Source organism: Carassius gibelio, chromosome B24, assembly GCF_023724105.1.
Source record: "Carassius gibelio isolate Cgi1373 ecotype wild population from Czech Republic chromosome B24, carGib1.2-hapl.c, whole genome shotgun sequence".
NCBI classification, from domain to species: Eukaryota; Metazoa; Chordata; class Actinopteri; order Cypriniformes; family Cyprinidae; genus Carassius; species Carassius gibelio.
The window spans coordinates 18854660-18881319 of record NC_068419.1 but is presented as its reverse complement, the minus strand read 5'-3'; the positions used below and the strand labels follow the sequence as shown (position 1 = coordinate 18881319).

General features: G+C 37.5%; 2 protein-coding genes and 1 long non-coding RNA gene across 3 annotated transcripts in view; 1 reads left to right on the top strand and 2 right to left on the bottom strand.

Annotated features, from left to right (window-relative positions):
* Positions 1-2154: 2154 nt before the first annotated feature.
* On the bottom strand, positions 2155-7384 carry eci2 (enoyl-CoA delta isomerase 2). Its single transcript, XM_052596525.1, has 10 exons — positions 7247-7384; positions 6889-7042; positions 5697-5795; positions 4995-5177; positions 4386-4455; positions 4196-4298; positions 3980-4100; positions 3781-3870; positions 2860-3003; positions 2155-2734 (listed from the first exon to the last, which is right to left on the bottom strand). The coding sequence occupies exons 1-10, from the start codon at positions 7297-7299 to the stop codon at positions 2579-2581; spliced, it is 1173 nt and encodes a 390-aa protein (XP_052452485.1). The 5' UTR covers positions 7300-7384; the 3' UTR covers positions 2155-2578.
* Positions 7385-11343: 3959 nt separating this feature from the next.
* The window catches only part of LOC128013453 (uncharacterized), a 79494-nt gene continuing 64177 nt past the window's right edge, over positions 11344-26660 (bottom strand). The window contains exon 4 of the long non-coding RNA XR_008183313.1: positions 11344-11466. This is a non-coding gene — a long non-coding RNA (uncharacterized LOC128013453). The remainder of the gene's footprint in view (positions 11467-26660) is intronic.
* Positions 11392-25116, top strand: LOC128013441 (coagulation factor XIII A chain-like). The gene is made up of 15 exons (XM_052596436.1): positions 11392-11477; positions 12427-12578; positions 14248-14433; positions 16955-17206; positions 17323-17441; positions 17553-17660; positions 21294-21471; positions 21578-21716; positions 21798-21901; positions 22674-22762; positions 22852-23005; positions 23103-23381; positions 23468-23628; positions 23728-23864; positions 24315-25116. Exons 1-15 carry the CDS (start codon positions 11422-11424, stop codon positions 24451-24453), a joined length of 2253 nt encoding a protein of 750 aa, XP_052452396.1. The 5' UTR covers positions 11392-11421; the 3' UTR covers positions 24454-25116.

Below are 26660 nucleotides of genomic sequence, written 5' to 3'. Positions count from 1 at the left end.
CTTCTTTCTTGTTCTACAGAAGAAAGAAAGTTACACGGCTTTGGAAAGACATAATGAGTAAATGTGGATAGTTTTCTCCAAATGATGATGGTTTCCTCCAGTGTGTTGGAGATCTCAACCCCAGATAGACAAACACTGGCCTGTGCCTCAAGCCAGCGCTCAATCCTGCCAATAGCGGAGCTCTGTAATGGATGTGTTTTGCCGTTTCAGTCTCCCAGCACCTTCTGGGATTCCCGAGTTTGTACAAGGTGTATCCAATTCTCGCCCCTCGAGTTGATATGTGCAGTAGCGTGTGGAGCGACCATCCTGAAGATGGATGTGGGAATATGATGGTGAAGAAGACAGAAAGCTCACAGACCAGTGAAACCCAGTCTGGATTTGGAGGAAGATGGCCTTTAAATCACAACCTGCAGCTTTACAAGACTTGGAAAGGTCAATTTTTACGGTCTCTGTAGGACAACCCAGAAGATACCTAAGATATCCGTTTGGCTGGAAAGTGAATTATGGATTCTGCCACAGGTGACATAAGCAGTATTCAGAGGAGGCATATTAGTGCATAACTCAAAACATGCTTTCTTTGAGAGAAGCCATGCTTTTTTTTTTTATTCTGGGAGCGAATTGTCTCGTGGGTTTTCATATTGGACTGTCTTAGTAAAAGTGGGGCACAGACTGAAATCCAAAGCTCTTTGTCCTCAGCCGTGAGGTTAGACCTTGACTCCCGAGAGTTTTCCCTGAGCTTGGAGGAAATCATGTCCCGTTTCCACAGGGTCTTATTTTTACGCACGAGAGTTACTTTAGGCTTTTTCCTGTGGGTGATATTATTCATATAAAGAAAATGAGCACCAGTGTTTCTGGTTAAAGGGACAGCTCACCCAAAAACAATATAAAAATCATTTACTAACCCTCATTTAATTCCAACCCTGATTACATTTTGTGCATGTTTGTGTGTGTGTGTGTGTGTGTGTGTGTGTGTAATACACAAATGCAGATATTCTGAATGTCAAGTGGGGTTCAAACAACACAGGATCTCATCGGCATTCATTGTATGTACAAAATAATAACAATGATATTAATAATTATAATTAAATGAACAAATAAATTACAAATCCTCTTTTCTGAACTATTCCTATATTGTTTAATAATATTTGAAATATATTGTCATATGAATTAAATGCATATGTGATGCATATTAAATTGGAACAATTCCATACATTGACACATGTCTAGCCTTTACAAATTTGTACAGTATAATACATTTCTTGACATATTTTTTGACGTATATGCAAATCCATCAAAAAACTGGCATGCTGAATGTTGTTATTATATAAATATAAAATATAGACATGTCCTTTAAAAAATATAGGCATATACAAAAACATAAAAATTTGTTTTAAAATATGGGCCTATAATGTTTTAATAAAATTGCATATATATATATATATATATATATATATATATATATATACAATTTACGTACAATTGCTATATAAAAGCATCATATATATATTATTAACATGCAAATATAAACATTTTAATATTGGTATTTTATATAGGCTATGGTTTTTTGAATACCATAGGAATATAGGCTGCATATGTATAAAATAAAAAATAAAAAAAGTCTATATTGCCTCACAGGTACCGTATATAGGCCTATAGCAAAAAAAAAAAAAAAAAGGCAATAGGTTATAAAGTACAATTTTGTTTGTGTTCAGATGAAGACGTTTATTGTGCGTTTGCAAAAAAAAAAAAAAAAAATTCACTGCCTTTTCTCTGGTGTGCTCTGCCATCTGCTGCATTTGCTCTGTAATGACCACCAGTGATTTCAGATCGTAATACTGACAGTGCTGGATAGATTACTACAGGACAAACATTGCAGATAGTCACATAATCCATTACATTTGGACAGGTGATATAATCAGATTACTTTTTGATTACTTTGTATTAAACTTGTTGATCAGATTGATTTAAATAGGATAATCTTGTAACGTAAGAAAATGATTATAGGTTTATTTAGATTATAGGAAAATAATCTAATAACGTATTTTTGGAATCTGACTACATAATCCAGATTACATGCATCAGCACTGAATATACATTTATATCGGTGTGTGTGTGTGTGTGTGTGTGTGATATATAAAACAAGACACTCACAGGTTGAGTAGGTATTAAAACTGTATTCAGGACAAAATTTCAAGACTACAAATTATTTAATGTCTTGATACATCTGATTTTTGGCCCTCAGATATCAGTACACAAGTGCATTAACATTAGTAAGGCACTGAGTGATACAACCTACTAAGTGCACATCTGGTACAGTAAATGGAACGGACGGTTCATTTTGTTGCAAAACACTATATTACGTGGTCGTCTTATTAAACTGTTATGACAGAATGATTAAATAAATGTCTCATGTCATGTATACATCAGCTAATGCTATACGAATCCTATACAATCCACTGTTTAGATGAGTTGGGTAATTCTTCCTGTCGTTTGTAGTATAAAGGGTTAACTAGAAAATCTATTGCGTGAGAAGAGAAAGGTTATTTAGGGAGATGTTGAATGGCTCCATGGGCTCTTCTTAAAGTTTAGACTTGGCCTGGAAGAAGCTCATGATGGCCTGCATGCATTCATCCGAGAGCCAGCGCTCCACCAGTCTCTCCACCTCTGCGTCGTTCACGGCGTGAAGTTTCTCTTTCTCCACCGAGCGGATCAACTGCTTCGACAGAGCCAGAGACTGAAGGGGTACGAGAAAATGACAAGGAGAAGCATTTGTTTTCAAGATCCTTTTACCTGAGAGTGATAATATTTCTCTCTTGTTTAACACTAGCACGTCATAATTCAAGCAGCCGGAGCACTTACGTTCTTGGGCAGTTTGGCATAGGCCTTCAGTCTGGTCCACACCTCGGACTGGAAAGAGCTTTCTGGAAAGACCTCGGTCACCAGACCCACTTCACAGGCCTGTGCGGCCGTCAGCTTCTTATTAAACAACAGCATCTCACTCGCCTGAACAGAGACGACAAACAGACTCGAAAGAACATATCTGAGAAAAAATATTCCCAGAGCTGAAGGCCAAGTGTCATTTCTGTGCCACCAAAGATATTAATGACTGTTATTAAACAGGTTTCCCCAAATGCTTTCCTCCAATTTGACATTGGTTGCTTTGACCAGTGAGAGGAGAGTTTACTCACACGTGACTTGCATTAACACTTAGAAGAATTAAAGAATTAAAAGAATAAAAGGCAACATTTTAATCCCTGTTTTGGAACAAAGCAATCGATCTAGAAAAACATTAAAAAGTGCTGTTGTCCTCCAAAATAAAAGCTTGAGGGTTTAACATTTGAAAATGAAGCAATTAAGACAGCTGTAAATATTAGTATTGTTAGTAACTCTCAGTTGTATTATAAAATAAAATTGTTTACTTTATTATTATTATTTTTTTAAATACTAAATTAATGGTGAAATATTGAAATATTTATTTTGTATAATATTTTTTATATTAACATTAATAATAAAGCAAATATTTATTATTATTATTATTATTATTATTAATATTATCATCATCATCATTTTATAGTCATGTTATTATACAAATCACAAAAGTTCTGGCCAAATTTTCATGCTCTACAAAAAAAGAAAATTAGATTTTTTTTCCCAATATCATGTAGTCCACTGTATGTATATTAGTGCCGTTAGCATATTAATAAATAAATAAATTGTACTGTGATTTTTTTTGTTGTTGTAGTAAACGGATTAATCTCAAATTTCAGTTGATGTTCATACCTTTGCTGCACCCATAATTTTGGGGAAAAGATATGAAGAGCAGCCCTCTGGGCTCTGACCCAGCTGACTGAAGGGTGTATGAAACGTCGCCTACACACAAAACAAAAGGAATATAAAGCCAAAACACATGCAGATATATAGATATAATTAAACAGACAGACATGATGGATCACTGATATGCTGTAGGAAAGCAGCCCACCTTCTCTGTGGCATAAACAACATCAAAAAGTCCCAGCAGAGTGACTGAGACCCCCACCGCCGGTCCGTTTACGACTCCAATCAGAGGTTTGGGGAAGTCAATGTATGCCTTTACGTACCTCCTAAAACAACACAAGCAGGCATACATCCATCATAACTTCTCATCAACCTCAAAAACACTATAAACTGGTTTAGATTCAAGCAAAATTGACTTTACTTCAGCAACTCCCCAGCATCTTTAGCCATCTTCTCTACTCCACCCTCAGGGATCTTTGTGAAGTTGTTCAGGTCGTTTCCACTGCAGTAATAATCTCCACTACCTTCAGAGACATTAAAAAAAGAGGATAAGCACACTGATCTACAGAGGAATATCTGCAAACACTGAAAGGTAAAGCAGAGTACTTCACCTGTTATCACTGTGATGACAGAACCGTCTTTGCCAGCAAGATCCAAAGCTTCGATTAGCTCATTGTACATCTACAGGATGCAAAAACATGAAAGAATATTTTCTAAAAATGTCTATGCATCAGTGTTGCTACTGTAAACTAAAAATTAAGGTCTTTTAAAAGTTTTTGTTTCAAATTAAGCTTAAATTAAACAAAAATAGAAAAATGAAGTACTAAAATTAAAACTAGAGATCGACCGATATATCGATTTACCGATATTTTCCCCGATATTTAACTATTTTACCATAATCCGATATCAGATTCACAGATAAACGTGTCATCTTGTGGGTGTTTTGAGAATTGTGCAAAGGATCGCCATTGCAGTGCATCTGAGGGGAGACGAGACAACAACAAAGGTGTGCCGTTTTTTGAATTCAAATAAGAATAAAACCATTAAAATTAATACTGATTCTAAAATGACATTGGCTTACAGTCTGTGTCAGTCTTGGCATTCTCTAGTCAAATATCTATTTAAAACTGACCAAGGTCCTACACAACTGACATCCTACAAAACTATTAGTTTTGAGCCTTCAAGATGTGAAAAAACATTATCCAAATTAAGGTCTTCACCTCCACCGTGATGGCGTTCTTTTTCTCGGGTCTGTTGAGCCGGATGGTGGTGATGTTGTCCTCCGTGGTGACCAGCAGGGACTGGAAGCCCTTTGTGCTCCCCGTGGGCTGCGCTGCCACCGCAGGAGCCTCTGTTCCCACCAGAGACGAGATGAGATCCACATACTGCTGCCTGGCCTCTTCCTAACACAGACACATCACCACATTAAACACTGATGTATGCTGGACACATACACTGTGCTCGGTACATGTTCACTCTTTATTAGATTAAAGCCTGAACCTTGTCCTGAGACCTAAATGAAACCCTGTGGCCCATTATTATCAAATCCAAACTTGTTTTCAGCTATTTAAATAAAGCTGAAATGAAGTAAAATATTACATGCATTAAATATGAATAAAATGCATATTAGATTAATAAAATATTAGATGATCGTAAACTTACAAGGCAAATGAAAGGTCTGGTTACATACTACGTACACATTTAGTTACTATGCAAGTAGAAAGGTATTAGGGACACTTAATATAAAGTGTAATAAAATTACATTTTTATTCAAATTAGATCTTTCTAAAATCATTTTGGAATTTAATTACAGATTTGAAAATAAAACCTTTAGCCAAACATAAAAAAGACCCTTTTTTTATATATATATTCACTCTTTTGTGAAAAATAAATATATTATCAAAAATTTTAATGAAAAATACCTGTGACACGGAGCCAAGACTCTTCCATGCGTCCCATTTGGCTTTATTCACAAAGTCCAGCATGCTGGGTTTGGGGGTGTTGCAGGGTCCTTGTGTGGCCTGATCATTTACAAAACAGAAGTGCATCATAATTAAGATAATTAAGGACAATCTGGCATTGTAGATGGGGTCAACAAAAATCTGTAATTGAAATAAGTCTCTTCTGCTCACCAAGGCGGCATTAATTTAATAAAAAATACAGTAAAATTAGTAATATTGTAAAATATTATTACAACTTAAAATGTACAATTTAATATTGAAAAAGTTTAATCAATTTAATGCATTCCTGCTGGATAAAAGCATTTATTTCTTTACAAATTTTACGGAACGGCAGACTAACTTCATAAGAAATTTAAAACAATTAAGAAATCAAATCCAAACATATGGCAAACATATGGCAGAATACTTTTTGTTCCAAGAGCAAGCACGATATATATCGTCTGCAATTATATCATATTTTTTATATCATATTATATGCAATTTGACATGATCAAGTATTTTACAAAGACCTTTCAAAACACTGCAACTACGAAGAGTGCTTAATTAAGAGACTTAACGTTTTAGACCACAAATTGCTTGCTTTCGCTCTATTTCGACAACAAATGCTGCCACCTACTGGTCGTTTTAATTTCACATTTAAAGTTTAAGAGACCAGCACCATAACACACAGCAAAATATCATCTAATTATTGTCATCGATAAAATCCCTGAAAATATTGAGATTTAATTTTTTAAATCTAAGTGGTTGTAAATTACAAGTTACCCCATTTAAAAAGTAATAACTAGTGTAGTGTAACTATTTCAACAGGGTAACTGATTAGATATGATCCCTTTGATTACTTTTCTAAAAAATATATATAGATCTATCTATCTATCTATCTATCTATCTATCTATCTATATATATATATATATATATATATATATATATATATAAAGTTAATCTTAAAAAATAAAGCATATACATAAACCCCAATAGGACATAAAAATAAAATTTCACAAAATGAATGCATGAGATGTTATTTTTAACATTTTCAAAATTACCTCACCTGTAGGTTTGTTTGTTTCTTTCTCAGTAGCTGTTACAGTTACATTTGTATTTAACTGTGTTAAATGTAACAAGTTCCTCCCCAGCACTGGTTATTGCTCGTCTCACCTGTTTGAAGAGTGCATAGACCTTGAGTTTGACTTCATTCCCTGGATCCTTCTTCAGAGCTCCCAGCTTTTCTTTGGCCGCGTTAAATTCTTCTACTGAAGCTCCCATAACTGCAGCAGATCGGTGCAGCTGAGCACACGCAACTTTACTCGCTCTGGACACAAATCAGAAATATGTTACAGTTCGGTGTCCCAGTGAAAGTGTGTGAGAGGTGAGGCTCTGACAGACACCGTGATGTAGGGTAAAGGTCAATGCAAGCTCAAGGTAAACACAAGGTACAGGAGTTTCTATTGCGAAGCACAACATGATGTCCAGAACAATACTGGAGATTAATAAGATCTAATAAGATCTCTCTTACCGGGCGACTCGGTTAAATCTCCAGGGCGAGAGTAGTTTGATCACGGCAGCCATAATCCTACCGCAAGCTGTCAATCATCTGTCAGATCATCCAACTCCGCCCACGACACAGATATCAGCCAATCAGACACCGTCTTATCTCATTCTCTCTCTCAACTTGAAATTTATATTCTTTTAAAAACTGTTACTGCCGCCTCCTGGTTGGAGGAATCGGATTTTCCTTTTAGATGCTGAACTGCTATGGATTGAATTTTAGCTTGAAGGAAAAAAAATCCCGAATAATGTTCTGAACTCAGGTGTTTGAACATAAGTAAATAAATAAATGACAAACATTTCACTCAAACTGTTGTTATTTTCGCGGGCTATTCCTCAAACTAACGCAAGATGACAGCCAGTGTTTCTTAAAGTAATGTAACTGATTGCATTTTGAATACAGTTTTGAATTTCTAATTAATGTGTTCAACTATTTATCATTGTGAAACATTTAAAGCGGACAAATTAAATCTTACAGTAGGACTCGACACTAATTACTGTCAGACTTTCAAAATACTTAAAAATACACAAAATATTTATAATCATCTCATTTAATAACAGCCACCACAAATTCAGACTTTAGCTGTTTTTTTTTTGTTTTTGTTTTTTTTTTTTTGTTTTTTTTTTTTACTTTGATATCATTCTGAGGTTAAATACAGATTAGAAATCATAAATAGGCTAAGTTTAACAGATTTTAAATCAAATCTTTACATATCCATGACAGGAAACACTGGCATCTAAAAATGGCTTGGGGAAAAAAAAAAGTCAATCTTATAAAATAAAACATATACACAACAGTTATTAAATCAGCATGTGTCCTAAACTCCTCAAACATTGGTGTGGTATATTTTAGAGCAGTTAATGCAGTTTGGGAAAGAAATAAATCAAAACTGTATCTGTGTGAAAATATCCAGATGTAACCCCTTTTGAAATCGTTAACATTTTCATAAGTAACTGTCATTTAATTACCTTTTTTTTTCTCAGTAACTGTAACAGATTACAGTTATATTTATTTTGTAATTAACTTTACATTTAAATTTAAATGGCATAATTCAACGCCTTTAGGTGAAAGCCTGACAGCTTTATGTACATTGTGTATGATGCCAGGAAAAAAAGTCAGTCTCGGAAAATGTAGAACAGTGTCATCTGCTGCTTCATAAAATGTACTTAACAACAATAGGCATTTTTTTATATATATAAATAAATAAATGTCCAAAAAAGTAATGGTTCATTAATTAATTAGCAAACAAAACATAAACTAAGTCATTAGCAGAGAACAAACAAGCTCCTCTATTCTCGATCGAAATGAACAGAGCCATAAAATAAAGCAAATCTGAAGTCCAAATCTCATTCCAGGATTAACGACCACATACAACTTAAATAGCCAGAGGCCATCCAGAGGCTCGTCTGTTTAAACTGCACATATTTGTTTGTGTAGACTAAATATTTTCAGATAAAGATAAATCAGATATTTGTGTGTTGATACACATTTCGGATGACTTTTCTATTATAGTAAAATGTGAAAAGTATAATAACAACAATCACATAAATGTGCGGTTGGTTCGAACTAGATGTGAATGGGATGTGCATGTAGACTACACACAAGTTATGAATAATGCAGTGCTTGGATTAGACTGCCACATGCATGCAAGACACAATGAATATATTGGACAAACCTCCAAACCACTTGGCAATAGTTCACAACAGAATTGATTTTCTCATTCATTTAATCAAATTGCAAATGTCTAAGTACATGTCTCAATGTCTCAGTACATCTTTGCAAATGATTAAGTACAGGTTATATTTAGCACAATTTCCAAGTGAATAGATTTTGTTGATCTAAACCGATTGTTGATTCTCAGTCTAATGGTTGTTCGTTACAAAACGTGTCAGCGTCATTTCATTGTATAAATCATCACATGCACAATAGTCTGTTCAAATGTCAAAATCAGACAAGAACATAATAGCCTGAATACCATATAAGAATCCTTGGAAAATTTGATAAATTTATTACAGAAATTGACAGTGAAACTAGAACTTGACTAACGGAGGAGGAGTTTCATACATTTTAGATGACCAATCAAACAGTATGTTTAGTGACCTGACCTTTTTTTACGCTATTGTAGAGAATAATGGCATTTGAAGGAAACAAGACCCCTTACATCCTTGTGTTTGTGGAGGAAGCTGGCTTCAACCTGGCCAAGGGCCGAAGACGTGGCCATGATGTGACAGTTTTTCTCAGTTGCTTTGGTACATTTCTCGAATTATCCTTGAGATTTGCAAAACAGTAATTGCATTTCTCAAGACAACTCATACAAACAGCAAAACACCATGGATTACCTGCAAAAGCCAGTCTCTTGCTCAAAATACTTAGTTCATCTCTCAAAAACAAATATCTGTGTCAATGAACATGTCAGTGCCATCGAATGACAAGTCCTTGTGTCATTGTGTACGGATAAGACAGTCAAATTGCTTAGTCATGTTGTCAATATAACAGTTTACTCTGGAGGGATGTTCTGATGTAAACTATAGCAACATTTTGGATGAAAGTTAAGGGATTGAACAGTATGCCATATGCTTATGTATGCCATATAATCATTTCAAAAGTACACATTTACACATTACTATATGTGGGGTATTGACTGAAATAGAATGGATTGAATTGCCAGTTACACGTTTACTAGTGGTCTGGCCAAAAAAAAAATAAATAATAAAAAAAAAACCTTTACAATGTCATTGTGATATAGAAAAGGAAAAAGAAATATGAGCACAAAGATGAAATAAGTCAATTTTCTGAATGTGTAACTCTTGTATTGTCCTCTGTCTATAGAGTATAAACTTTCCAACTGAAGATTCATGAGACTATTGCACAGAAGACTGAATAATACATTTTGAGCAACATGACATTAGCAACTGATAATGTAAGAAACCGCAGATAAATGTGCATAATCAATTGCATGAAAGTACAAAAGCAATCACAACTCGTTCAAAAGAATGAGAAACTGGTTTTATGATGTGTATAAATGACTAGATGATGAGGAGGTTGTACAAGTAGTTTTGAGAATTTCATTTCTGTTTTGAAAAATGCACCAAAGTTAATGAGAAAAACTCTAATGTGTAAAAATAGAAATAGAAAATGTGCTTGGCAGTTTTTGTTGTTGTTGTTTTAATTTCTTCTGAATTTCTACTGAAATTGAAAGTCAGAGCAAGTTAACTTGTCATTTGGGCCAAACACGAGTTTCAGTTCCCCATATTTTCTACCACGGCTTTATTGACATGCCCTCAAAGATATTCAACAGGTCAAGATATTTCTATGTAACTTAACTCTGAAATAATGAGGTATATTTGTGATACTAAGAACAGTGTCTCACAAACCCTGCTGAAAACTAGTTTAATATTTGTAATATTTCAGGTTTGACAGCTACTACCCAGACAGCAAGCAATTTCGGCCCAGATCTGGCCCACAGATGTAGGCGGGTTCTGGGCCGAAATTGCTTGCTGTCTGGGTACCAGTTATAAGATAGCATTTTCTTTTCAGTCTAGTCAAATTGCACTCAAAGTAGTCTCAACTGGTCCTCTTTACAATCATATCACACTTTTACGTTGTGTTGGTCTGCATTTAGATTAATATGAACAGGTCTGATTAGTTGTATTACAGAAACATTGATTCTAGACTGTCATTATTTTATTAGTAAGTCCCATTTCATTTTTTTATATTAGCAATATTCTGAGAAGTCACTTTATCTGAGGTATGATATTTCATCAGCATGGATTTTCAGCTTCCCTATTGATTTCAGTCAGAAAAGAGTGTGTATGTTCTTGAAGGGCCTTTCAGATAATCTTTAGACTGAAACATGAAACCTCTAATAAATTGTCTAAGTTAAAATAGCACTTGGGAACTTTATGATGATTTTTTTCGCCCAATAAAAAGTTATATTTTGGGCATTTTATTGAATGTGTGTCAGATGTTTGTCATGCCAGTGATGTTCTGAAATATGCTGCTGTCATCAAGAATCAGAAGTGAGGTCACAGATGTGTGTGTGTGTGTGTGTGTGTCAGACTGACCTGATCTTGGGATCATCTTGACTTGCTCTGGTGTTTTTCTCCAGTGGAAGAGGAAGTCCTGAGCATATATTAATCAGAATGGGGCTCCTCTGTCTAGAGCTTCTCAGCAGACCATCTCCACTTCTACAGAGACCGTGAGTTCAGCACTGTTTATGACGCTTTCTGAAATTTCTGAGTTTAGATTTACATTTTTAAAACTTTGCTTTCAATTTTAACTGTGTAGTTTTTAACTATTTGTTTGCATAATTCTCTCACATTGAAATAAAATCTTTGTATATGTTCAAACAGCTTTTTAATTTGTGGCCATGATTTACTCATTTGTTTCCTCATTTCAGTTCAACCAAAATGATTTGCTAGAGCAAATTAGTCAATTGTGGCCAAGTGTATGTACAGTAGGCTCCATGATGTTAATTTGTAGAATGGTGACTTTGAGATTATTAAACAATTCATTTGTATTTGTCTTACATAAAGGGACAAAACGTTTGGGTTCAGCACCTGTTCTAAGAAATTAATTTTCAGCAAGGTGCATTAAATTATCCAAAAGGGGCAGTAAAGACATTTCTAATGTTTATAATGGCGAGTGGTCTAAGGCGCTGGATTTAGGCTCCAGTCTCTCTGGTGCATGGGTTCAAATCCCACTGTGTGGTTTGGGAGCAGCCGTGGCCTGATGGTTAGAGACTTGGACTAGTTACCCGAAGGTTCAAGTCTCGGTGTTGGCAGGAGTTGTAGGTGGTGGGGAGTGAATGAACAGTGCTCTCTTCCACTCTCAATACTTATGGCTGAAGTGTCCTTGAGCAAGGCACTGAGCCCCCAGTTGCATTATATATAGGAGCCCACTGCTCTGGGTGTGTGTTCACTTCTCACTGCTGTGTGTGTGCACTTGGATGGGTTAAATGCAGAGCACCAGTTCTGGGTATGGGTTACTATACTTGGCAAATGTCACAACTTTCACCTTTTTTTTTTTTCATTCACTGAAGTCTATCCTTTCCTCTGCAGCTATCACGAATCTCCAGATGTATGTCTCATACCAAATGTAAAGTCTCTGTATTTAAAAGTCTAACATTAGCATGATCTGTCTTCCAGGCAAACGTCAAGACATCTTGTGTACATCATGTCCGGTAACACTAAGTTCTGGAGATCCCTAATCGGCCGTATCAAGTTTTCCAAATCAAACTACGATGCGTATCACCCACCTGTCTTTGAAGCTTTTAAAGGCGCAGGACCCAGAGCACCAAGTAAAGTCCTATTCATTTATATTCAACTTTCACTTCATGAAACATGTGTTTTAAAATGAACAAAGTGTCATTTTTTTCATAGATCACCATTTTGTCAAATCTGTAGTCACATTTTCAAAAACACAATTAGCACAACATCAGTCTGTTGTGACCCTACCTTTAACACAATTCATGTTGTTTTCACACAATATTCAGTAAATTAACATGTTTCTGCTTACATTTTATTTTCCCACACGCTTACCCCATACCAAAATCATAGATCGTTCTTATCTTTTTTTTTTTTACAAATGCTTAAACACAGCATGACAGAAATAAAGACCTAATGTTCAAAACTTTAAATATAGTGAAAAGCCTCTACATTTGCAACAAGAGCAACTCAAAAGTATAAAAAATATCTCTATATTAAATATTCTAACAACTGATAAGCATTTTTAAGTAACAGATCACAAAGATATTAAGAAATAGCTGAATCCAGTCTCAGTTGGAGGTATATTCAGGTGTAGATGCTTTTACCATTACATCAACATAGAGTAAAAAACACCTCTTTGAATTGGATTTGTGGATGAAGAACAACACAAAGAATCAAAGAGAGAAAAATAATGCCTGGGAAGGGAAGAGGAATAGTGGAAGGAGGGAGAGGAGTAGTTTGATCAGAAGACGTTAGGTAATGGAAAAGAAAAGTTAAGGAAGGGTATAAGATTGTGTGCTGGACTGTATATTTTTTATGTTTGTTTGTTTTTCTCTCTTACACATGTGGAACATATGCAAGCTTATTTCTGCCATGGAATATAAAAAGTGAAGGGTAATTGTGACTTTTATTTTATGTAAACTCAAAATCTTAAGAATAGAAGTCCAAATTGTGAGATAAAAAGTTAACAGTTTTTACTTTTTTATCCTGTGATGGAAACAAGATTGCCTATTAACCAAAGGCCATGTATGTTGTAATTTTTGTTGATCACTGGCATCAGCAACCATCCACAGCCAACCACCACCCACTGGAGAGCAATTTCAATCAATTGAATTTGTGCATAGAGGACCCATTTTTTTTCTATTGTACATAAAGTAAACATAAAGTCTATAAAGTAATGACTCATTCAGTTTTAGATAGTATGTTGCCAAGAATGAACACATTCAAAACTAATTTTTTTTTAAATGGCTTCCACTTGAAGGTAACTACTGTACATTACAAAAAAACAATGGAATTTTTGAACAATGAATAATTTTTATATTGTCTATGCAAGTAGAACTGAAACATCTATGTCAAAGTGTAGAAGAAAGTAATGGAGTTTTTGTAAAGCCATCAGCTTTTATTATTTTGACAGTCACTGTTCTATGATTGACTATATGTTCTTATTGGATAGAAAAGTAGTGGTAATTGTTTTGTCCGAATGACTCCATTTTGAATTGTGTTTGCTGTGTTAGTAGAGTTAGTATATGTAGAAAAAGGTATTCAGCATTTTGAAATGTAGGGTTTGTATTTATTTAACAAAATGTGGTTTTGGCCAGAAAATTTAGTGATGTGTTCTGTGTTAAGAGTTTAGAAAAGTACTTTAAGTATTGGTAAACACTTGTTAGAAGAATATATTTTTTTAATTGTTCTGAAACTATTTGACCTGACTAATAATGTTTGTGTTCAAATTATCATTTAAGTTTTTTGTCTTTTTTTCAGCAACCCAAGCTCTCTCCGTGCTGGGTGTTGATATGCTTGTGGCAGACAACAATAATGCACACAACACCAGCAGGTACAAGAACACCAACCTCATTGTGCGCAGGAATAAAGAATTCTTTATCATCATCAGCTTTGACCAACCCTTCAATGAGCAGCAGGACAATGTGCAGCTGGAGTTCATGATTGGTGAGCAGATCTTTCAGAACATCTCATTTACATTTACATTACATTTATCCAAAGTGACTTTCAAATGATGACAATAAAAACAATCAAAGCAACTAAAGAGCAACAACCCTGTGACAAATCCCAGGTCTAATGCAGTACACGTAGCAGTTTTCTTTTTAGTGTTAGAGGGTCAGGTTACTATTATTATAAAAACAAAGAAATGTAAACAAGTAAATAGAATAGAAATAGAATAGAGGATGTAAGTGTTAAGTGTTGTATGGTAAATAACAAGAAAACAAGTAGATAGAAAAAATAGAATGACAAGAGCTAGTGTTTGAGGGTCAAGATTTTTATAATAAATAAAAAGAAAACTAGTAGATAGAATAGAAATACAATATAGATTGCCAGTGTTAGATGGTCAAGGTTTGTATAATTAATATAATGAAAACAATTAAATAGAATAGAAATACAATATAAATTGCTAGTGTTTAGAGGGTCAATATTTTTGTAATAAATAAAAATAAAACTACTAGATAGAATAGAAATAGTATAGGGAGTGCTGGGGTCAGGGCTCAGATTATTATTTTTATAATAAAAATAAAGAAAACCAGTAGTGAGAATTGAAATAGAATAGAGAATGTAAGTCGTGTTTTTTATAATCAATAAAAAGAAAAAAACAGTGTTAGAGGGTCAAGTTTTTATAATAAATAAAAAGAAAATAAGTAAATTGAATAGATATAGAATATATAGAACTAGTGATAGAGGGTCAGGTTTTCATAATAAATAAAAAGAAAACAAGTATACAGAATAGAAATACAATAGAGATTGCCAGTGTTAGCGGGACAAGGTTTTTATAATAAAAAGAAAACAAGCATATAGAATAGAAATAGAATGGAGAGTGCAAGTGTTACAGGGTAAGGTTTTTATAATAATTAAAAAGTATTTAGTGCAGAAATAGAATAGAAAGTGCCAGTTTTAAAGGGTCTTTTAAAAGAAGAAAATAAGTCATACAGGTTACTAAATAAAGACTAGAAATAAAGCCATTTTGGGTGTCCTATCATTTTAACCTTTTCCCTGACCTTTTTTATTTTTATTTTTTTTAAAGGGGGGGTGAAATGCTATTTCATGCATACTGAGTTTTTTACACTGTTAAAGAGTTGGATTCCCATGCTAAACATGGACAAAGTTTCAAAAATTAAGTTGTACGTTTGAAGGAGTATTTTTGGAACAACGGACTTACGGTTTGTCACAAGTTTCGGAAAGTTTTTTTCGAGTATGGGTGTGTGTGACGTTAGATGGAGTGGAATTTCCTTATATGGGTCCTAAGGACACTTCTACCGGAAGAGCGCGCGCTCCCGTATAGCAGAGCAGAGACATTCACTGACCAGAGCGAGAGACCGAAATGTCACAAAAGAATTGTGTTTTTGGTTGCCAGGGCAAGACAACCCTGCACAGATTACAAAAAAAAAAAAAAAAAAAACAGCATTAAGGGACTAGTGGATGGAGTTTATTTTTACAGAGCATCAACGGAGTTGTGCAAGTGTTTTTGTTTGTTCCCTGCATTTCGAAGATGCTTGTTTTACAAACAAGGCCCAGTTTTACGCCGGATTTGCATATTGTTTATTTCTTAAGTATAATGCAGTCCCAACGAAAAAGGGTCATGATCGTGTGTTGAAACCGCAGGCGGTGAGTAAAACTGCTTCAAATATCTCTGTGTTGTTAACTTAGCTATCGGCGCGTAAGCACATCAAGTAAACAACATGCGATGTTGTCATCAAACTGCACTTTCCACATGTACACCTTAAAACACCTTTGTTTTGGATGATGTTTTTTTTTTCCTCACGGTAATGTCACAGTTTCCAGATGCTCTCAACACAAAAGCCTACTCGCGCTTGTGATTCTTTAGCTCCGCCCACACGTCACGCCTCCAGGCGCTCGTGTTTTTCCGGGAAAAAAACAGTGCAGACTATTTTTCTCTTATAAATATAATAAAACTAAAGACTTTTTGGAGTTATGAAGGATGCAGTACTACTCTATAGGTACTCAAGATTAACAGGATATTGAGTGAAAACGAGCATTTCACTCCCCCTTTAAGTTGCCACTTGAATGTGGACACTTTTTATTTAAAAAAGTACAATTTTGAACAAAATGATGCTTTTGTCAAAGACTACTTCTGGATCGGATTCAGATCGATCATCAAACCATCTATACCCCCAAAGCTTCACAGTCCTTAACCATTTTATGCTGTCATATCAGGCAGTTTTGATTTATAAAGTTCCATCGGTGGAGGGGAAGGAGTTAGCAAAAGATCAAGTTAGTACTGAACCTGACAAAAGCTGTGGAGGAGCCTACATAACAGATAATAATTACAAAAAACTAAATTTTTGTTGTAGTACCATTTAATTCATGCTCGATGTCAGCTTCATGTTCATCATAATTTTATGTTCCACAATGGAAGAAAAGTCATCATAAAATGATGACAGAATTTAAATTCGGGTGAAATATCCTTCAAAACTGGAATATACTGTCTCTGTCCTCACAGGCAGTTCACCGGATGAAAACAATGGCACCCACATCATTGAGTACATTGGACAAGGGAGACGTAATGGGCGCTGGAAGGGTCGCGTGGTTGACACGCAAGACAATGATGTGACAGTGGGCATAACACCTGATGCTGGCTGCATCATTGGCCGCTTCAGCACTTTTGTAACAGTAATCACTAATGTTGGAAAACAGCGCACTCCAAAGAACCCTGACACTGATTTCTATGTGCTGTTCAATCCTTGGGACCCCGGTGAGTACAAGTATAACATTCTGTTTTGCGTACTGACATCACTTGTAAAGATGGCAACAAGCCCTACGAATTTATGAATATGTCATAATGCATGTATCTCATATGTTGGTACACAGCGGATGTGGTGTATATGCCCGGAGATTCCGACAGACAGGAGTATGTGATGAATGATGTGGGCATTATCTACAATGGAGAATTCAACAATATAGCCCCCCGTTCATGGAACTATGGCCAGGTCAGTAGATTTCTGGAGATATTTCTTTACAAAGAAAACAAATGTTCTAACTTTTATGGTGGATTATTCAACCTGATACCTTCATCTAACATTTTATATTGTTTCCTGTAGTTTGAAGAGGGGATTCTGGATGCCTGTCTTTTCATTCTAGATGCCGGCAAAGTACCACTGCTGTACCGTGGAAATGCCATTGAATTAGTTCGGCAGGGATCAGCTCTGGTATGATTTAATATTTTGCATGAATATCTGAAAATGCAATATGTAAAAAAAGAAAGTAGCCTCTGCGTTGAAACAAAAGTGGTTTCATTCTAGCTTCATGCATTCCTGGGCAAGTTCCATTTATAAAAACATTATAAAATAATAAAACAACAACAACATTTTTCTCAAAGACATCCAATTCAGATCAAAACATAGCTCAATTCCAATGCAACTTGTATAATAGTCTTAGAGTACCTGATTTTAACAGTACTCAACAGATGCACTGGTTCCTCAACAACGAATGCCGTGTTCACACTGCATTATTTTCAAAGTCATCGGATCACCATTGTTTTTACACTGGACAATTATCTGGGGTAGCATTCGATGGCTGCTGTTTTCTAATTACATCATGGAATGGCGACAGGAAGTTACACACTGCATGACTTTACAATAGATCAGGGATTCTCAAACTTCTGCATGAAGTAACCAAGCAATGCACATTTATGTCTCCCAGAGACACAGCCAGGTCTTGCAGTCTCCACTAATGAGCTACTGAGTTGAATCAGGTGTGATAGATGAGGGAGACACACAAAATGTGCAAGGCAGGGGGTACGCCAGGACAAGTTTGAGAACCACTGCAATAGATAGAAGTGCTAGTATTAGTTGGTGCTGGTGAAAAAGATAAGTCTTTAGTTGTTTCTTGAAAATGAGTAAAGACTCCGCTGTACGAATTGAGATTGGGAAGTCATTCCACCAGCTGGGCACAGTCCGGGAAAAGGACCGTGAGAGTGATTTTGACCTATTTTGGGATGGCACCACAAGGCGTTTTTCACTTGCCGAGCGCAAACTTCTGGAGGGCACATAAGATTTAACCAGTGAGTTTAGGTATGTTGGTGCCGTGCCAGTGGTTGTCTTGTTGGCAAGTGTTAGTACCTTGAATTTGATGCGAGCGGCTACTGGTAGCCAGTGTAACCTGATGAGGAGAGGAGTAACGTGAGCTTTTTTGGACTCATTGAAGACAACCCTCGCTGCTGCATTCTGGATCAATTGCAGAGGCTTCATAGTACATGCAGGAAGGCCCGCCAGGCGAGAATTACAATACTCCAGTCTGGAGAGAACAAGAGCTTGGACAAGAAGTTGGGTGGCTTCCTCTGATAGGAAGGGTCAAATCTTCCTAATGTTGTATGAGTATGAGAATGTATGAGTACTGAGGATTTTGAAGCTGCTCTTGCCAGTTGCAGGGCTTCAGTAAGGCCCTGTAGCAGGGCAGTCTCAGTTGAGTGGCCACTTTGGAGCCAGATTGGTTGGTGTCCAGTAAGTTGATCTGTACAAGGAACATAGAATGCTGGTTGAACACAGCTCCCTCAAGTGTCTTTGCAATGAATTGCAGAACGGATACCGGTCTATAGCTTTCTAGAAGTGCTGGATTTACAGATGGTTTCTTAAGCAGTGGGCTTACCCGAGCCTGCTTAAATGCTGAGGGCAGAGTGAAGAGAGGACTTGATAATGTGAGTAAGCAAAGGTATGACGGAAGAAAATCCATCTCTGAGAGTGGAGAGAAGGAGGAGAAAGAGTGTGCATCAGACACTGTGGAGTTATCCTCAGTCTGCGGTGTGGAGAATTGGTCACTGACGGTTCTTGTCTAATTTGTGAAGAAAACTGCGAAGTCATCCGCTGTAAGATTCGATGGAGGAGGGGGTGGAGGTGGATTAAGAAGAGAAGAGAAAGTTTTGAAGAGTGTCCGAGCGTTACAACAGCTGTTCATTTTGTTGTGGTAGTAGGATGTTTTAGCAGTGAAGACATTTGCAGAGAAGAAAGAGAGGAGAGACTGATACACACTGAGGTCGGTAGAGTTTCTTGATTTATGCCATTTCCTCTCTGCAGCCCTGAGTTTAGAGCGATGTTCGAGGAGAACCTCGGACAGCCAGGGGGCAGATGGGGTGGTGCATGCTGGTCTCAACGACAGTGGGCAAAAGTTTTCCAAGCAAGAGGTTAAAGTGGAGCAAAGAGTTTCAATAGCACTGTTCGTGTCCAGAGCTGAAAACTGAGAGAGTACAGGAAGCGAAGATGAAACCGCAGAAGATAGGCGAGATGGAGAGAATAAGCGTAGGTTCCATCGAATGGTGACCTGCGTTGGAGTGTGTGCCACTTCAGAAGTAAGTGCTAGGTTAGCAGTAATGAGGAAGTGTTCTGAGGTGTTCAGTAGAGCAACTGAAGAGTTGTCCACGGAGCAAAAGCGCATGTAGATGAGGTCAAGTTGGTTGGCTGATTTGTGTGTCGCTGTACATGCTTGAGATCAAATGAGGCGAACAGAGTTTTGAAAGTCAGCAGCCTGGGGTTTATCTAGGTGGATGTTGAAGTCTCCAAGCAGTACCAGAGGAGTACCATCTTCAGGAAAGTTTGATCACAGCACATCCAACTCCTCCAAGAAGTTTCCCAATTGACCTGGAGGGCGATAAATGACCACAAAGTGGATTTTAACAGGGTGGGTTACAGTAATGGCATGTGATTCAAATGAACCAGTAGCTGTAGGTGATGGCTGAAGATCAAATTTCCATTTTTTTGATAAAAGGAGACCTCCCCCCCTCCCAGTCGTATGAGGAGTGTGGGAACAAGTTAAATTAGTGGAGAGGGCTGCGGGAGTGGCACTGTCTTCAGGTTTGATTTAAGTCTCAGTCAGTGCCATGAGGTTGAGACCGGAATGAGTAGCGATAGATGAAATGAAGTCAGCTTTGTTAACAGCAGACTGGCAGTTCCAGCGACCAACTGGAATAGAGAGTGCAGTAGTAAATGTCAGATGGACAGGCCGTAGATTTGTTGGATAGGCCTTCCTGCGATGTAAATTGCATGCTCTCTAGAGTGTTAGTAGTGATAGTAGAGATCAGAAAGCACATAGTGACTACAAGCGACCGAAATAAGTATTTGAGAACTAAGTAAGGTACCCGAAGAGAGGGGAAAAAAGCAATACCAGTGCCCTGTCGGTGTACTTGCTCGGTGGAGTCGCGCAGGTAGAGTCGATGGTCTTTACTCTCGTCGGTCTTCAAATGAGGAAGATTCACACGAGCGCTGCCGTGACCGCTGCAACGGTGAAAACTACCACTTTTATATTTGCCTGATTACCTGTGATTGAAGTCAGCTGGCCACGCCTTACTATTTAGCAGACCGAAACTGGGCAAAGCCGACTCGCCACAGTATGCACCTGCTTACATATGCTATCACTTCTATCTGCTGCTCCTTCATCTTATTTTCATCCAGACATTCAGTACTGTATCAGAAAATTGCAATAACGCCACCTGCTGTATACAATTGAAAACTTAGAAATCCAGAAAGTTCCATCAGTGGTGGAGAAAGAGCTATGACAAGCAAAAAAAACAATAACATTCCAATCAACCAATTAGAACTGAGTTATAACTTTTCAGGAAATATCTGTTTTAGGCTTACAATCAAGATTAGGAGCTTCTACACCCTTGTCAATCAGCTATCATTTCCCTCTGATTTTAGGAATAAATTATTGGTAGGGATTGGGTTGGACAGTCATGTTGATTCAGGATCATCAAAAGATGTTGATCAAGGAACATATCCTACTCTGCAAAATCACGGCAACCTATCAGTTTTCATAGTATATATGTAGGGTTTTTGGTGGTATATTTTCAGATGAACTCCCAAGATGACGATGGTGTCCTGGTTGGCAACTGGAGTGATGATTACTCTATTGGCACAGCACCCACTGCCTGGACAGGAAGTCCTGAAATCCTGCTCAAATATGCCAAAGACAATGGTTTGCCTGTGTGCTTTGCACAGTGCTGGGTGTATGCCGGTGTGCTGAACACCTGTGAGTATAGCGACAGCATGTTCATTACCGATTCTGAAATTCAGGTTATTTAGAACTTTGGTAAAAAGACTGTGGCATGACCATGGCACTGTGATGATACCCCTAGTTTTGCGTTGTCTTGGGATGCCCTCACGAGTCATCACCAATTACTCCTCTGCTCACGACAACTCGGGCAACCTGAAGACTGACCTTGTACTGGACGAAGATGGGACAATAAACAGAAGCCTATCGAGAGATTCAGTCTGGTGAGATACACAAAGCATACACAGTCTGATAGGTAATGATGGTTAAATGCTGTTTAGTGACAATAACACTGTATTTCACAGGAACTACCACAGCTGGAATGAGGTGTACATGAGGAGGCCTGATCTGCCTGAAAAATATTCTGGCTGGCAGGTGGTTGACGGCACACCTCAAGAGACCAGTGATGGTATGATCCTCCACATCTTCAGTATACCCTGTTTTTCCTCTTAAGCAGCAGTTCTTAATCCTGGTCCTCGCAACCCCCCGCACTGCATATTTTGCAAGTTTCTATTGTTTAACACACCTGATTCCGATAACTAGCTCGCAAATGTGAGTGTATATTTCACAGTCTTTTTTCTCTCTCTCGCAATTCTGACTTCTTTTCTCAGAGCTGCAAGATATACTGTAAACTTGCAGTTGCAAGAAAAAAGTCAGATTGAGAATTGTCAGAATTCTCTTTATTGCAATTGTGAGTTTCTGTATCACAAGTCTGAAGAAAACTTTAAAATGGACTTGGGTGTCTCACCAATTGGGGTAACTGGGATAAAATATTAAATATATTTATATTTGGCCAAACAAAAATTTTCAGAGTTCATAATCTCCTTCAACTGATACTTTATCTTTTCATTTAAGCCATGTTTTGAACCCTGTTCATAGAAATCACCAAGACCTTGATATAGTATGCTAGACTTTTAAAGGCCTACATTTAGACCCTCCATCTGCTTGGTGATTTGAGGGATGTCTGAGGATTGGGGTTTTGGCATCTCTGCTCTATCGGCATCTCCTCTAAACTTATGCATTTGAAACACAGTGTAACCTATAAATGTGGATCATTTATAAAATTGTACTGGTGATCCAATAGAAGAGTTCCTTGACATTATTAGATGGTAATTCTATACCATTCACATTCTGTAATGCTAAATGAAACACATTAAAAATGATTTTGCTCACTCATTCAGGTCTTTATCGATGCGGCCCAACGTCTGTCATTGCCATTAAAGAGGGAGAGCTCAGTTATCCATTTGATGCCAGGTTTGTCTTTGCAGAGGTAAGAAATGTGTCATTTCTCCTTGATGTTTACTCACCACTTCTTTAGTTTACAAAATCTCAGCAGCAAATTGCAAATTCTGTCTCCAGGTGAACAGTGATGTGGTTTACTATAAGTCTGATAAGTTAGGAAATAAAAATATAATCTCTGTGGACACCACAAGTGTTGGAAAGCTCATTCTCACCAAAGGAGTGAACAGTAATAACTATGAGGACATCACTTCTACCTACAAATACCCGGAAGGTAAGCTTCATTTGGTCCAAAAACACCTGGGCATGGATGGTCACACACATGCCCTATCCTTTTCCCTGTCATTCTTCGATCTTCTTCCTGACTCCAGGCAGTGACATGGATAAGCGGGCCATGCAAATGGCAGAGAATCGTGGTGTTCCTGCCAGGGATTACACGCCACCCGCTAAAACAGGTGTGGAAATCGAGCTCCAGACCGACACCATCAACATAGGTGAAAACTTCAAGCTGACGCTGAACATTAAGAACCAGACCGGCCAAAACTGCACCCTTGATGTCACCATCACTGGCTGTGTGGTGTACTACACCGGCGTTACCAGCTCAATCTTTAAGACTGAAAGCAAAACTGCATCTGTGGATCCCTGGAAAAGTGAGCCTGGCTTTACAAGTTTGTTGTAGGTTTAGAGCACATGCATTTTAGATTGCTTAGCTTAATTTCTGAAAATCATTTTACAGCTACGCAAGTGATGTTTGATGTCACAGCTTCAGAATACATGCCTTACCGGGTGGAACAGTCCAACCTGCTCTTTGTGGCATATGGACGCATTGAGGAAACCGGCATGAGCCTTACGACAACCAGAGTTGTCGCTCTCCGTCCTCCTGAACTCACAATTAAGGTATATGTCCTTTATTACCATAGAGACCCCTTGCATCACAACATGTGTGATGCATTTGATCTTTTTTGTTCATTAACAGTCATTATGAATGATCCACAGGTGACTGGAACACCCCAGGTCGGCCGGGATTTCATGGTCATCGTGTCATTCCGAAATCCATTTAACTTCGTTCTGAAAAACATTCAGCTGCGCCTAGAAAGCCCTGGATTGATTATGACCAAAATGAAAACATACGAGTAAGATGGAATAACCTCTTTCATATTTATTTTTCCATTCCATAGATTTTCATTGTCAGTAAGTGAATACTGTAGATGACTAAACACACAATAAGACACTCAACAGGCTACAAGACATCAATAGATCTACAGAGAGATGTGCAAACAGTGACACTCTTTGCTGAGTCAATTCTAAGAAACAGGGCACATTCTTGGAGATTTTTGTGCTACAGTGATACTAACAGAGCAGTGGCATATGATTTGATAATGAATTTGTTAACTATGTTTATTAGTAGATGTAATACTATTCTGTCGACATTGTTTACATTGTTAACTCATTGTTAAGAATTTTTACTGCTCTTACTGGTAAGATTTTTTTTCGTGTTTAGGGATCAGTTTGCTTTTAACTAGTGTGTTACTGACATTCAGTATTTTTTATTCATATACAACTATATCCATTTCCATTTGCAGTCAGATCGCACCTGGTGGCACTGTGCAATTTACAAACACGATCACCCCTTGGTCTTCTGGGAAGAAGGTGCTGATAGCGTGTCTGGACTGCCCTACAGTGAGGCAGGTCACCAGTCAGCTGGAAATCATTGTCCAGTAGAGAATAAAAGATTGCCACGAGGGAACCAGAGAGAAAAAGTGTTCCCAATATCATTTTGTTGAATTGTTCTACAAATAGCATTGAAATAATAACAAGCTAGCATTAATTTCTTTTTTCTTTACACCCACAACTTCCAACACTATGCTAATAATATAGTGTTTTAAGCATGCAAAATGTTTTAATTTGTGAACTCATTTAACTGTACAAAATACACACAATCGAACATTAAGTACCAATACAGAATGCACAGGCACAATCACCCTCAACCTATCTGGGAGTCTTATATATTCTGATTAGCAAAGTGTGGATGCAAGAGATCATGCAGTTATCAGAATAAGTTGTAAATTGGGAGTGGGAGGAAGAGTGAAAAAACAAAACAAAAAAAAAAACAGGAGAACACTATATTATTGGAAATGTTGGCAGGTATGACAAACTAAAAGCGATGAAATAACAAAGGTCTATTAAGTATAAATGTCAAAGATTATTTGAAATAACACCTTAATCTTAATTACATGACAAAACAACAATTAAAATGTATTAAACTTATTAATTAACTGTATTAATTGGACTGTATTAATCAGAATATGTTGCATATTTTCTCTGCTAAAATGCCACTGACTGTGTTTGACTAATATAAACTAACAATAAACCTTCAGCATGAAAGCCGTTTTGATTATTTTATTTGTTATACTGCAAATCTTCATTAAGACATCAACACCACCTGTAAAGAAAAATCTCATTAATGAAATGCCATTTGCAAACCATTTTACTTATATGCATTTTCCAGTGTAATGGAGCAGGGAAAAAAAAAATGTTAGTCAAGACCAACTTTAGATTGGCTTTAGAAAGCTTATCCAGAGAGTTTAAAGCAGTTGTAAAAGCCTGAAATTTGAAAATTTTGATAGATTAGATAAATGTTGATAACGTTTCTAGCATGATAAGCAAATTACTAGCATGCCTCTAGCATGTTTCTAGCATTATTAGCTTGTTGATAGTATGATTAGCAAGTGTCTAGCTTGTTGTTAGCATGATTAGCAAGTTACTAGCATGTCTCTAGGATGATTAACCAGTTACTAGCTTGTCACTTGCATGTTTCTAGCATTATTAACATGCTACTAGCTTGCATGATTAGCAAGTGATTAGTAGGGATGGGCAAAAAAAAATCTTCTTCAGGAACTCGAGCTGCGTCAAATGTGCTTTGGGGAACGCGCTTAGCGTGAGCGACTCTGAATATTGTGTGTAATCAGTCCAATGGAAGAGTGTGACATCATAAGCGGGGTGACGTAAGGGACCAGGAAGCTATAAAAGCACATGCCACGCAGCTGGCGTCAGCTTCGCGTCTTTCAGCAAGCGCTTTGTGTGTGAATGTCACTTGTTTGTCTTGTGAGTCTTATTTACTGTTGTCTGTCCAGTTAGAGCTCCTAGATATGCTAAAATTAAAACATAGTGAGCGAATTTTGGTGCGGCTGCTTCATTCCCTGAGGGCCCTCTTCGAGGAGGGGGACTTCGCCAGTGTCCCCCGTGGTTCTGGTCCCGCTTCTGCCGAGGCAGAATGGCGGCTGCACTCGTGGGGTTCGCAAGTGGATTTGGAGACGGAGGGAAGAGGGAATGGAGATGGGCCAGTCCCTATCTCCTTCCACTTCCACCAGATCCAGCACCCAATCCCTAGAGTCGGAAGCGCGCACCAAGTCAACCTGCTTAAAGAGCTAGACGAGGGAGAGAAGTGGCAGCGTTCCATAAGTTCCTACCTCGTTGCTCTCTCGGGGCATCTGGGCGGGAGATGCCCAGCCGCACCCTAGCTGCTTGTATCGCGAGGCCCAGGTCTTCTAGGCCCAAACAAGATCTTAGGGCAGTTATAGAAGCTAAGAAGTCCTCAGCCAAGAAACCCTGATGCCAAAAGTCCAGGGTTTCAGAGGGCAGCCTCTGCTGTGGTAGAGCGGTACACACCACAGTACACGGTGCCCGTCTCGACTCAGCGCCCTTTGGGGGCCGATCTGCCAACCCTGCCAGTGTTCCAGGGCGCAGCAGTACCCAGCGAGCATTGGTCTCAGTATCTTCCACCCGTGCGTGTACTGAGACTGCTCTCCTTAGAGTTACAAATGATCTGCTCTTATCATCTGATCGTGGGTGTATCTCTCTATTAGTTTTATTGGATCTTAGTGTTGCGTTTGACACAATTGACCACAACATTCTTTTGCATAGACTTG